Below are 13,135 nucleotides of genomic sequence, written 5' to 3'. Positions count from 1 at the left end.
AAAAGAGCACAATGGGGCATATTGCCGTAAGATCGTAAGGAATGTTATATAGTACGTACAGTATCGTACAATACGTACGATATCCCGTGTACGTGGCAAATACGTTGCATCATAAACATTTAAAACACGTAACATTTCTAGGTCGATTAATCTAATTCGTCGTTATAAAAAGTTCGGTATAATAAATAGCAATGCAATATTATGTCCGTACAATTTTTATTAGAAAAATGTATAATCGATATATCATAATAAATATACATTTCATTTATTTCTTAAAGTGATAACTTTACATTCGTCGTTCTTTCTTTTTTATTTTTATTTTTCATTTATTTATATTAAATGATAAGACAGCCACCACATCAATAAGGGTTGAATAATCGCTACAAAAAATATAAAGTAAAGTCTTCTTCTATTGCCGTTGGCTGTGTACGAAATCTGACCCTGCGGAATAACTCTTAGCTTTAAAGATCTCATGAGAAAAAATGCTAATGTCGCACTAAAATATAACAATGCTGCATAATAGCCAAATTTTCTAAATGGCAATGAGCTTAACAATGCTGCATTTATACCAACATATTTATATCCGCAGTAGGCCAAAAGATCCAACGTGGCCAGGCTCGTTTCGATATTCATTATGTACAAACTGACAGTATGGACTATTAGTTCTATTACACCCCAGGCCAATACAGAACTAGCTAATATACTAAGTTGTTCAGGGTTGAAACGTTCTTGAGCACCTAAAACCAAGCCCGCTAGTACTACGTAAGTTAAAAACGACATCATCGGGATATACATGTCTGGCGCATTCTTTTCGTAACGTGGTTGCATGGGCACATCCTGTTCGTACTTTACAGTCCAGTCCTGTTAACAGCATTATGTCGCATTTTAAATTAAACCGGATTTAAATGCGTTAAACGATTAATTATAAATAGTCTTTGTCTCTAGATCATCTTTTTAATCTTACTTTATGAGTGAACGGGAAGAACAAAATTGCTAGTTTTCCAAAGACGTAATTAGTATCCACGGCGAAGTAATACTTTAATGCTCTAACTGGCACATATTTTTCAAACTGTTGCCTTCCCGAGCCTACCAAAGCATTTCCGTATTGTACGGCCATATTGGTAACGACCGGCTGCGACAATATTTGAGCCGCAAACTGGGAACTGGAATAGCTCTCGGCATTGCCCTCGTTACGTACATATTGCTGCATCGACGACTGATTAAATCCGTGAGGGGACGACGGATCTTGTTCTTGGATATTGAAAATATATTCCGGTGATAAGCCGTTGTTTACAGGTACCTTGCGAAAGCGCAGAAAGATCAAAATTATTCTACGATATATGAAGACTATATCTCATATCTGGCATATGATTTACCTGCTGATTGTACATATACGTGTTTTGTACCGTTGGGATAGGGAGCGTTGATAGACCAGCCGACGGATCTAATAATCTCTTTGGCTTACCTGTTTGATAACATGTACTTTTCATAAACGAACAATGGTGCCTGATTTGCGGATATATAGCCTAACATAACCTCCATTGCTATGTAATTGTGTCTTACTTTAATTTTTCTTATTCAAAAGATGAATTAATCGAGAGGAAGGTAATTCGCGAAAAAGGAAATTCACGAGAATATACTCTCAACAATGTATAGTATATGTATTTGGGTAAGAGTAGAATTTATCTTTCGAATCGAACGATTGATATGATACTTATGGTACTTACCACGGCGTGCACCTGATTGCTTGTAATTCATCTTTTATTTTATCGCCAAGCAAATTGTCACTTTTCTTAAATGTTAAAACGTTTAACGTTGAATACTCAGCTTTCTATTTTAGGTCCGCTTATTCGAATTATTCGTAATAGGTTGGAAGTCGAAAACACACGGGACACTACGATCGATCTACGTCATATTTCGACGTTCTCTAGTTCTACGGTCTCCCGCTACTCGACAGTCCTACCAACACAATTTTCGATCCTTCTTCTATCATCCATAAGGATACTACATGCAAGAATATTTATATTTATTAGATCGAAACGAAATTGCAAAGAAATATACGATGCCAATCGTATCTTCGTTTCTTCATCATATCATTATTTCATGTCGATTATTTTCAATGTGAATGAACTGTCACAAATGTAGACTACTTCGGTTGGTGGGGTCCCCTCTCGCAAAACATTGTTTCGCATGGTGTTTAATAAAAATTTTTAATACGTGCGTATAGAGTATACAATACTAAATTGTATATGCCATATACAATTTAGTTATTAAATAAAATTATAATTACGGGTCTCAATCAGATTTATCATGTTAAAAGATAATATAATTCTTTTCCAAATGTGATGATATTTTAGAGCTTAAGTGATTATTAAAGTAAATGAAGACTACTCTCTTTTACCGATGAATTTTATAAGAGATTATAAGAGACAAAAAAAAACGTTTAAGAGGGGGCACCCGGGTTTGAACCGGGGACCTCTCGATCTGCAGTCGAATGCTCTACCACTGAGCTATACCCCCGTTCGTACGTTCAACGAACGTAAAACGTATATACTGTTCTTGTCTATGTATGCATACATTTATATATATATATATATATATATATATATATATGTATATATATGTATCAGACATACATACATGCACACACAGAAGGAAACTTTTATGAAAGACGACAGACGAATGGTAACATAGTAGATTTTTTGTAGGAAAAAGTATGCAGGTATGAATATAAAATCAAATTGCATTAGAAAAATTAATCGCGCCAAGACATATTTTTATTATACAAGCAAGCCTACTGTTGTTACGCTACTGTAGCGAAGAGTAACCAGGCAACCTCCTCTATATTACATAGTCGGTAGTCTAACAGAACGTCAGTATATACCGTACAGTAGTAAGGTGTGTTTCTCACTTTCGTGAAAAACAATCCGCGTGGTAGAATCTTATCGTTCATCTTCCATCTTAGGATTCAAATTTCGAATTCGCGCCCTTTTTCTAGTCACGATGAATTCGAAGGAGACGTTTTACGACATATTATAATATTCTTGAAGTAAGTTTTTAATTAATCCAAAATATTTCATACAAATATTTACGTTTATTATACGTTTTCGCCTTTATAATTAATAGCGAACGATCATTTATATTTATATTAATGATCAATACCTGGGAGGTAATAAAAGCTTAATGCGACGAGTAGCCAGCCAAGCTTTCAATTTATATCGTACTATTTAGTTATTACATATTAATATATAGACGCGTACCAATGTCACATCTGTAATATCTGTAATATCGAATATGTCACAAACAATGAGGACGGAATGTTGAAAATTATTTTGCAACCAAAATAATATAACGCACGTTATATCTCAGACGAACTATATGATATTACGATATCAGAAATTTTCTAACACGTGATTCAGAATCACGAATAGCGAAGGTCTCAACGAATTATTAACGGAGTAATAACGATTGACGTGTAGCAGAGTGAATCAACGAAATAACGATTTTCAGTCATCCACACGTTACGGCACGCGCGCACGTGGGACGCTTCTACATATGCGATACACATATGCATGCATGTACGTGTGTATGTATGTTGTGCGAATTTTTTCAAGTTACGTCCATTGGCAAAGAATAATTAAACCTTTCGCATTACCTCATCATTTTACCGATTGTAAGATAAAAATTATTTCATTGAGATGAGATTAATTTGACGCAAGTACATAAGTCCCATCGGTCCCATTTACTAAGTATATGGAACGAGAAGAAATAATTAATGGGATGAATCGTTAAACAATCTTCGAAGGAAATGTATACGATAGATTTTCTTGGATGAGATAATCTTTATCAATCCATCAATATTCTCGCGCACTTATACGTAACGCGCCGGAGAATTTATTACAATAGTATGATTCTATTTGAAAGATTGAAAATGTTGACGATACCGACATGCGATAGTATATTATATATGCATTCACAAAATTATATGATCATTGCATTATCGTCGCGAAACAATTGATTACCGATATATAAAAGGATAATCATTAATGTGTCTAGAGCATATAAAATATGAAATAAGCTGATATAATAGAATTAAACACGTGGCGACCTTGCCGTGAGATTTTCCATTATGGTTCTTTATCGGTGTCAAATGTTGTGACGGTTGGTTTCTATGGTATCGAGTGACCTGGTCAGTCTACCACGTGGTCAGTAACCGAGCTTTAAATTTGGAACTGGACTGGATGTAACGATAGTGGTTCCTCGGTTAGCTTCTACGAAGCACATCATTAAAATGTGAACATCACTAGTTAGAAAGAACTAGTAGTTCAATCAATGTGATCGGGACTCTCATCTTGGTACGAAAGCTAATCATCCGTAAGCAAATCGACATTGGCTCATTTTATTCCCTCGGCATATCGTTGACAGGCGTGAGTTATCATTAACACTAACGAATTATTATACGTTAGTTTGATGTTAAATTATTCCGCTTGGACGATATACACGGACAAAAGTTTCTCTAATAATTAAAAAAAAAAAAAAAAAAGAAAAGTAATAAAGACAATGGTACGTAGACAGACACAACACCCTGACACAATCCAATAATTATATTTACGTACGTTTTGGATAGTTATATATAGACGTACGATTAACGATTCGATTATCGGCATTGTCTATATTCTTTTAAGAAAGGTTTTAAGAAAATTCATCGAACTACTTCTTTTAAGCGTCGACCCACATTCGTCGACGGACGTCGAGACCGGGCGGATTTTCTTCCGCACGATGAGTTCGATCCGTCTACAAGGCAGAAGATGTTCTTACGCGAGGTTGTATTAGTCGAGAAACGGTGTCAAAGACGGGCATGGACACTAAGACCCCACCTATACCTTTGAAGCTTCCAGAGAAGGCTCAAACGAAGAAGCAGGAACGCCTGGCCGATCTGTCCTTGCCGCCATTGACACCTTCTACGAATCGCCGACAGAAACTAAAGCCTGTTGTTAATACGTGCTCGCGTGACTTCGTTTATCCTACATGCTATCAAAATCATCATAAGAAGAGACCTTACAGGTAAGGTCTTGGATGGGATCTATACATTCTTTTTTTTTTCTTCTTTTTTTTTTCTCTCTCTCTCTCTTTATTCTCTATAAAGACAACACCAAGTACCTACGAGTAACTATTACCGGAATACCTACTTCCTAATGGAAATGAGAATCTTCATGATTTTAAATGGGACATGAATTTATTACAATTGAAATGGCTACTTTCGTAGAGTGTTGCAAATTGGCGCCACACCTTTGATGCACGCTTGCCAGCAGGCCGACAGACACAAAGTCTTGAGACTATTGAGGGAGCAAGAGGAGAGCATCGGTTATAGAGATCGAACGTTAAGAAGTGCACTTCATTACTGTATGGACGCAGGAACGGGTGGTGCCGTAGCTTCAGCGGCACCAGAATTGGTCAACGCTCCCGATGCCGAGGGACATACGCCTCTTCATCTCGCAGTCATTGCCGGCGATACGCAGTTGGTGGCCGTATTGTTGGCGAACGGCGCCGACGTCAATGCCAAAGATTTGGAAGGTCACAGCGTTCTTCATTGGGCTACCGGTAGGGATCTTGGCAGAGTTAATTATTAAATTCTCGTTGGGCAAATACAAATAATGGATGTCTTTTTTCTTCGATAGAAAAATAAATAGAAAAAGAAAAAAAAAAGGAAAAATTAAGAACACGGCTCTTACATATTACATTAAAGTAATGTAGAAATTTACAAATTTTTAATATCCGGATTATCGGATTGGTGTAAATAATAGAGGCGTTCTCATAAGAATGATTTATCTTTCTATTGAAATTTGTGTGTTAAATTTTGTATGTTAAAAGAAAAGAAAAAAAAAAAAAAAAAAAGGAAAGTATCGTGAGTCTTGAGTAGAGTCAGTGGGTAGAGTCGACCCACCGCGAGGTGACGTAATTCCGAGCACGTTTAGCGAGCAACACGCAAGACGTTGCTAAAGATCGTATTGCTAAGAATTGACCGTAGATGTTATCGGTAAATATCCAAGCTGCCTAAAGCGTGCTACCGTGCGATATAGATAGGTTGATATATTCCTAGGTATATATCCCTTTTTTATTGCTTTTTCGCTTGTTTACAGTTTGCGGAGAAGCGGAATGCGTACGTCTGATCTTAGCTGCTGGCGCTCGGCCTTCAACGCCGGATCTTCGCGGAGGCTCGCCTCTTCATTACGCCGCGCAATGTTGCGGCGCCGCAGCGACCGCCGAACTTGCCGTACCGAAGAAAGTTGGCTTAAAGGTTTTGCAAACTCTTATAGAATTCGGCGCTGACGTTAATGCGAAGGACGAAGACGGACGGCAGGCGATCTTATGGGCGGCCAGTGCCGGTAGCGTCGAGGCAATTTTGGCCTTGGCAAGGTAATTTTAATATACTTTCTAACTATCTAACTATCTGACATATACGAATGATATCTATATCTATCCATTTACTATGTTATGGGAATATCTATATACGTATCTATTATACGAGATAGAATATCGGGAGGGAGGAAAAATATTCCAAGATAATAAATAAACGATAGATAACTCTCTTTCGTTGGTACTGATAAATGATAAAGGGCCGGGGGAGCTGCGGCCGCAGGAGCATCGGACAAGGACGGTTTAACGGCGCTTCATTGCGCCGCGTCGAGAGGTCATGCGAGATGCGTCGAAGCGTTGATTAATTTATGCGGATCCCAGCCCGATCACGTAGATGACAACGGTTGTTCCGCTCTGCACTATGCCGCTACGCTCGGTCACGCCGACGCCACGTCCTTGATTCTTAAATTAGGGGCCGATCCAAATCGACAAGATCGAAAGGGTAGAACGTAAGTTGGGACGCCAACGTTGATCGGTTGCAACGATCATTAAAACGATCATTAAAACGAATCTATGGGATAAAAAAGTAATGAGTAAATAGGAATACGTTTATACGTTTTCAGGCCGGCCCTATGCGCAGCAGCCAAGGGTCAATTGGAAACGTTAAAAATTCTGGCACAGCATGGTGGCTCGTTGCACGCTAGAACGGTACGAGGCACGGGCGTTGCTCACGAGGCCGCGGCTTCTGGAAGAATCGAACTGCTCAGATGGTTGGCTAAAAAGCGTCCGAGTATGTTGGATATCGCTACGCAAGACGGTAAGACGCCTCTTCATGTGGCAGCACTTCATGGTCATTTGGATGGTTGCAAGGTGCTCTTGGATCACGGTGCGAGAATAAATGCGATTTTAAGAACTAACAAGGGTAATACGATGACCGCTTTGGACGCTGCCCTTTACAGAGGTCACAGAGATTGTGCTAAATTGATTCAAATGCACGGTGGCACCACTGCTCAACGATTAAGAGACCATAGGGCTACGTCCACTGGAAAAGGTCAGTACAATGGTCAGAATACGTCGAGTGCCGGGCATAATTTCAATCTGCTTCAATTCAATTGTTTCTCTCTTACGATTAGTTTATACCGCTAAACTTCGAGTTGAGCGTACAGAGAGTGGCACGGATACGGAAGGCAGCCCTCCAAGGTGGGATTATCATCGACATAAGGCTCCTCGTGTCTATTACGAGGAACGATGGATCGAAAAGAGAACGCGAAAGAGAGGAAATTCCAAGAAATTGTTACGACGAGACAGTCGAAGTTTCAGCGAAGAAGAAGTACGATTCTCCAAGAAGGCATCTCCGAGAAAAGAACGCCAACGACGAAGCAGAAGCGAGTCTGCGAGGTATGCACTATTTCTTCGAATAGAAATTTAATCGGATATCGTGTAATCTGGTTATATACGTGTAATCTCGGAAATTTTTATAAATTATAGTAACTAACATCTATAGAATCTGCTCGATGTATATCGATAGAATTTAATTATTATCGTGATCACTTACGCGGCGGCTTCTTTCCGATTGTTACCGATTCGCGTTACGCGAGCATATGACTTTTTTGTTCCTTTTTTTTTTTTTTTCTTTTCTTTTCTTTTCAGATACGACGAAAATCGCATGGATACCGATGAAAAAAAGTTTACGAGAAAAGGAAGAAAAAGACGAGTTACAGGGAGATCCAAGGATAATTACAGCGAATCGTCTATAAATTACAGCGACGATAGCCTCCAAGAAGATTTAGGGAAGAACGGAACGGTAAGGACGTATTTTCGGCGTAAGTTCGAGAGACGAAGATCAAAATCTCGTGCGGACAAGATTAAAAAGAGATCGAGATCCGAGGTTGAAACAAATCGAGCCAATCTGAGGCATTTGCAATCGGTGATTAAGAGCGATCAAGACGAACACAGCGGTACCGACGACAGTTTGGAAGTAATCGTTGTCAGGACGTCCGTCGAGAAGAAAAAGTGCGAAAAAATTGTGTCCGGAGGAAAAGCAAAAATGTCGAAAGAGAATTCGAAAGATGGTAGAATAAGAGAGTCTCATAAACGCAACTTGAAAAGTCAAAAGTCGGAATCCAGTGAATTTACGATGCCGTCCGATAAGGTATACGATGAGGCATCCGAGGAGGATGCCTGCGTGGATCATCGGCCATACTCCGACAAGAAAGAAACAGATGAAGAAGGATATAAGGACGTTGTTGGCGTTGACGAAGTCGCGTCGAAGTCGTCCACGCCGGAGGATATGGGAATGTCCTTCGTTGAAAGTCGATATAATCACAGAGGAGACGTTACCGATAGTACGAGCCACGAAACCGTCGAACGAGTTCTCGTTACGGCTATGGTCCACAAAGATCAAGGTCCGGACACTCCAAAGTCTACGATCGAAATATCGAAGGAAGTCACTTTTGAAGATGGTTCGGAGAAGGAGATGATGGACAAAAATTGCGAAGTATTGGAAAGTAAGGTCGACGATGTCTATGCGAAATCCGAACAACTATCTAATTCGCTAGTAACGAAGGCTAAGGATTTAAAGAAGGGCCTCGAAAATATGCGCAATGGGATCAAGGATAAGAATGAGAATGATAGCGAAAGGAGTGGTGATGATAAGAGGATGGTAGGAGACGTCGAAGCAGTGGAAGGTAAGACCTTATATATATAATAATATTTACGATAAATTTCAGTTTTTAACCAATCGAAGAGACCAAGCAACCAAATTTTCCTTCATTCGGAATGAAAGCTATAGACTGAGTTATTTTTTATAAGATATGTGTGTATACACGCGCGCGCACACAGATAAGTACTGTATGTACAGTATTATTATCTGTGTTCCTAGGAGACTCGAAAAGCACGATCCATATTATATTTTTTCAAAATTAAAAATATTTTATTTTAACTTAGTTTTCTATAGAAAACATTCACTAGGTAGGTTGTGCGCACACCATGTAAATGAACCCGAAAGAACTTCATCGGATTCTCAGGAGGCGCAAGATCAACGGGGGAAGATTGAACATCAGGAAGATTCTTTTATTAATACGAAAGGCGATAGAAAAATTCTTGATATATCGCCGAGTCCCGCGAAAGACGTCGCAAGCTGCGTGGATGCGGTGAATGATGGTTTGACTTCAGAGATAGATTTGCAAGATTTGCATACATTGGAAGGATCATTTCGAGAGGAGTTGCCAACTTTGGCGTTAGAAGAACTTTCAAAAGTAGAAAGCGAGAAACGGGGATCGGAAGAAGTAACTGAGACGATGGAGAAACACGATATAAGCGGTACATTAGAAAAAGATGTTCCTTTAGAAATCTTGGAAAATATTGCTTCCGTAGAAACTTGCAAAGGGAATATTATCACCGATGGGTTTACATTAGCGAACAAAGAATCATTTAAAACCCGAGAGGAGTTATCGTCGACTTCTTTCGATGCTCCTTTCAGCAATGACTTCTTCTCCGAGGATAAGGAACAAATAGATTCCGCGCGTGGCAAATCTGTGGAATTATCTTCAGATTCTAGAGATTCCGTATTGATGCGAGAGAATGAGAATGACTTTTCGAGAACGAATACTCCAGTTCTCGCGAGGAGTAACGTTCTCGAAGTAAAATCCGACGGACATAAAGCACCAAGTGAGCCTAATAAAGTCAAGATTGTACAAATAGATGCAAGTACCAAGTCTTCTACGAGCGAGGAAAAAGCATTCTCGAGTAAAGGTAAATGGGCACATTTATAATAGTTATAGGTTATATTTAATTTATTCGATTAGCTCGTAAGAACATTCATCGAAGTAAAAAGATGAACATTGTACTTATATATATATATATATATATATATATATATTACTATCTATCAGAGAACAAGGATGGCTCGCCGACGGGAACAACGAAACGTTCAAGGTGTTCAAGAGCTTCAGCGAGAAAACAAATGGAAGGGGCTGAGTGCTCTTCGAATCTAGTGAAAGGATCGAGTAAGATCAAAAATTTATTTGACAAGTCGGGGGAGCGTTCTCTCGATCGCAGTGCAATAGTTGCCGTTATCGAGAGCCCGGAATGGGATGAAGAGGATGAAGAGATCGATAAGGAGATTAGAAAGGTTATCGGAGAAGACGGAGAACGTGATACAGAGCCAGAAGAAAATAACGAAATGGGTGTTATTAGAGTTTTGCCGGGTAAAAGCGAGGAAGAGGCTTATAGGAGCCTGGACGTCGGTAAATCCAGGAATTCGGGTATCGTTACTTTACCTCAGGTAAATTGACGACGCTCGTTTACGTTACTTTACGCGTTGAAATAACGGAAAATGTAATAACTTTCTTTAATAATGTCCCTGTTACCAGGTACAGAGAAGACCATGCACGCACTCGGGAAAGATTCTTAAGATTACAGCAGAGGATCAACGTCTTCGACAGTGTACGAAACAGTGTCGTCGTGACAGTGGTGGTAGAGATAGTGGTATAGAACCAAGTCCAAGAATTTCTAGAATACCAAAGAGAAGGAACGTGGCTGACTATTCAAAGATGGAGAAACATCATGCGATCAATGTAGATACCATCACGAGAGATGTTCAGATTAGTCTTCGTCGTTATCACCTGGAAAGGAAGATCTTTTTTCAATTGATGGAACTCAAGAGATTGCAGATTAGGCATGGTAGAGCTAATGAGCAAGTTTTGGTTAAAAGACAGGTAAGAAGGTAGGAATTGGAAGAGGTAGAGAGAATTGATATTCGTCGACGCTTCATTTTATATACAATAGTTTATCCTTAAAAAAAAAAGAAAAGCGAAAGAGAGAGAGAGAGAGAGAGAGAGAGAGAGAGAGAGAGAGAGAGAGAGAGAGAGAATCTTAATACTATATTACTATATGTATACGTCACATTATTCACACAACTTATGTACTTACATATGTATAGGTATTTCAATGGTCGCGACTCGCGTACGGTGGGTGTACATATTAAAATATAATATTTCATCGTTAATTGCGCACAACATTTCTATATGATAAATATGAGATATACACGAATGCTTTATTTTGTCGGTACTTTATCTGATCGGAATATCGAATAGTCATATGACAACATTTACGCTACATCATCATGCAGACCGATCGAATCTTTTGAAATAATTTCTAGGTCGAGTCATTTCATAAAGCTGGCATGACTGGTCCAACCCTTGGTGTTGCTAAATACGATCAACCATTGACCTTCAGGTTTTCAGCATTTCCAATCCTATTGTTAACAAAGTAAGGTTTAACATTTGAAATTGTACATTTGATTTTATCCTCCATACTCGACAGACACTTCGAAGCGTTCTTATACGAACAGTTGAGGAAATTACAAAGGAGACCAGCCACGCCAAATTTTTGTACAGATGCAAAATATTGCACCCAAAGAACTCATCGGTGTCATCATGCCACAACTGCCTATACCTCAGTACCTGTTTACACTTATAGTAAGTTATGTGCGTTCGCTTATTAAAAGTACTTAGATACCTAAGTACCTATTATGCGACTTCCGATAATTCGTTAAATGCTTGACCTTTCCTATTTTGATAATAGACGATGATTGTAGTTGGCGGAGAGGCGCAAGAACGAGCGGATCACTTTCCAAAAATAGAGACTCGTGGAAAAGGACAAATGACGGTAATTGAAAATTTTTTCTTATCTTCCATTTTTATCATCTGCATAATTATTAAATAGAAATAGATCAAATTTGTTTGATCATAGGTGGAAGTAACTCACGGAGACGAGAAACAAGTCATCGCACTACCAGCTGAAAGGCTGGATTGTACCAAAAGATATTTCGTTACATTTACCGTTAGAGGAGAAAGTCAAGGAACAACGAAATCGTCTCATTCTATGAAACGAAGTGCTACGAGCGTTTAAAATGCCCGTTATATATAGTATATATACTTATATACGTACATATATATATATATATATATATAAATACACACACACACACACACACACATATAATATAACATAGATACATGTGAGATATAAGCGATATCTCGCCTCGTTTATGTATTAACTTCGTACTCTGACGTTTCTTTTTGAAAGAGAAAGTGAGAAGTCGAATTTAATTTTATTTATTTAAAAATCATAATATTTATTCTATTTTAGCATCATATTACTTTCCAAATACTATTTTGCGAATTACCAGATTACATTTCAATACAGAGATCAACGCGGAATGAATGCTTGTGGTATAAATTTTTATATAACATACATATTATAGGTATTGGTGATAAATTTTTCTTTTTTATTCCATTAATTTTCTATCTTTGACAATTAATTTTCAAGCAAAATATATTATATATGTTATCTAAGGTAACCCAATATCTTAACTATAATTATATATTATTCGATTATCGGTTACTTGAATGGATAAATTTAATTATTTGCGTTTATATTGGTGACCGTGTAAATGTAACATATATTACGTACGATTAATTAACAAAAATATACTATACGATAAAGACTATATTATTACTGTAGGTTCTATTATGCATTATCGGTATAACCAACCGACGTTATCGATCACACATACATATATGTACATACATTAAAATTGGCCGTATAAAGTTATACAAAACGTTACAAATCTTCCATTCTTCCATTTGAATACTTTTATCAACCAATTATATCGTCCATTTCCTCAGTTAAAGTTCAAACAATTATTTCATTTTGTCCATTCAGAAATATCGATAGGCAAGGCCTATTTGTGTTCTCTTCGAATAATATAATA

The 13,135-nt window shown here is 38.1% G+C and overlaps 2 protein-coding genes and 1 non-coding gene across 10 annotated transcripts; 1 reads left to right on the top strand and 2 right to left on the bottom strand.

Annotated features, from left to right (window-relative positions):
• Positions 1 to 199: 199 nt before the first annotated feature.
• On the bottom strand, positions 200 to 1,948 carry Yif1 (Yip1d-interacting factor 1). 2 transcript variants are annotated; one of them, XM_035876294.2, is made up of 5 exons: positions 1,728 to 1,948; positions 1,377 to 1,465; positions 965 to 1,300; positions 574 to 861; positions 200 to 441 (listed from the first exon to the last, which is right to left on the bottom strand). In XM_035876294.2, the coding sequence occupies exons 1-5, from the start codon at positions 1,756 to 1,758 to the stop codon at positions 331 to 333; spliced, it is 855 nt and encodes a 284-aa protein (XP_035732187.2). In that variant the 5' UTR covers positions 1,759 to 1,948; the 3' UTR covers positions 200 to 330. The 2 variants fall into 2 exon arrangements, with proteins under 2 accessions (XP_035732187.2, XP_035732186.2); XM_035876293.2 differs by having other exon boundaries at positions 200 to 861.
• A 500-nt stretch (positions 1,949 to 2,448) lies between these two features.
• TRNAC-GCA (transfer RNA cysteine (anticodon GCA)) lies at positions 2,449 to 2,520 on the bottom strand. Its single transcript has one exon. It is a non-coding gene; the product is annotated as a tRNA-Cys (tRNA).
• Positions 2,521 to 2,892: 372 nt separating this feature from the next.
• LOC118446072 (uncharacterized) lies at positions 2,893 to 13,074 on the top strand. 7 transcript variants are annotated; one of them, XM_085658921.1, is made up of 16 exons: positions 2,893 to 3,049; positions 4,725 to 4,823; positions 4,892 to 5,064; positions 5,267 to 5,601; positions 6,141 to 6,417; positions 6,618 to 6,866; positions 6,981 to 7,408; positions 7,491 to 7,755; positions 8,008 to 9,044; positions 9,304 to 10,110; positions 10,251 to 10,642; positions 10,731 to 11,075; positions 11,519 to 11,595; positions 11,683 to 11,837; positions 11,957 to 12,027; positions 12,112 to 13,074. In XM_085658921.1, exons 2-16 carry the CDS (start codon positions 4,809 to 4,811, stop codon positions 12,268 to 12,270), a joined length of 4,785 nt encoding a protein of 1,594 aa, XP_085515047.1. In that variant the 5' UTR covers positions 2,893 to 3,049; positions 4,725 to 4,808; the 3' UTR covers positions 12,271 to 13,074. The 7 variants fall into 7 exon arrangements, with proteins under 7 accessions (XP_085515047.1, XP_085515050.1, XP_085515038.1 ...); XM_085658924.1 differs by having other exon boundaries at positions 4,725 to 5,064; positions 9,328 to 10,110; XM_085658912.1 differs by having other exon boundaries at positions 4,725 to 5,064.
• The last annotated feature ends 61 nt before the right edge of the window (positions 13,075 to 13,135 follow it).

This window comes from Vespa mandarinia, chromosome 1 (genome assembly GCF_050613455.1).
Source record: "Vespa mandarinia isolate Hongniang chromosome 1, ASM5061345v1, whole genome shotgun sequence".
NCBI classification, from domain to species: Eukaryota; Metazoa; Arthropoda; class Insecta; order Hymenoptera; family Vespidae; genus Vespa; species Vespa mandarinia.
This window is presented reverse-complemented; position numbering and strand designations above follow the sequence as displayed.

What these genes read in the sequence shown, in the direction of transcription:
- Yif1 (XM_035876293.2), bottom strand. Translation starts at nt 1,758, where the DNA reads ATGAATTACAAGCAATCAGGTGCACGCCGTG. An exon ending in CGTATATGTACAATCAGCAG is followed by an intron (nt 1,301 to 1,376) that starts GTAAATCATATG and finishes CGCTTTCGCAAG; the next exon opens with GTACCTGTAAACAACGGCTT. An exon ending in TCTTCCCGTTCACTCATAAA is followed by an intron (nt 862 to 964) that starts GTAAGATTAAAA and finishes TGCTGTTAACAG; the next exon opens with GACTGGACTGTAAAGTACGA.
- LOC118446072 (XM_085658912.1), top strand. Translation starts at nt 4,859, where the DNA reads ATGGACACTAAGACCCCACCTATACCTTTGAAGCTTCCAGAGAAGGCT. An exon ending in GATCAACCATTGACCTTCAG is followed by an intron (nt 11,596 to 11,682) that starts GTTTTCAGCATT and finishes CATACTCGACAG; the next exon opens with ACACTTCGAAGCGTTCTTAT. An exon ending in AGTACCTGTTTACACTTATA is followed by an intron (nt 11,838 to 11,956) that starts GTAAGTTATGTG and finishes CGATGATTGTAG; the next exon opens with TTGGCGGAGAGGCGCAAGAA.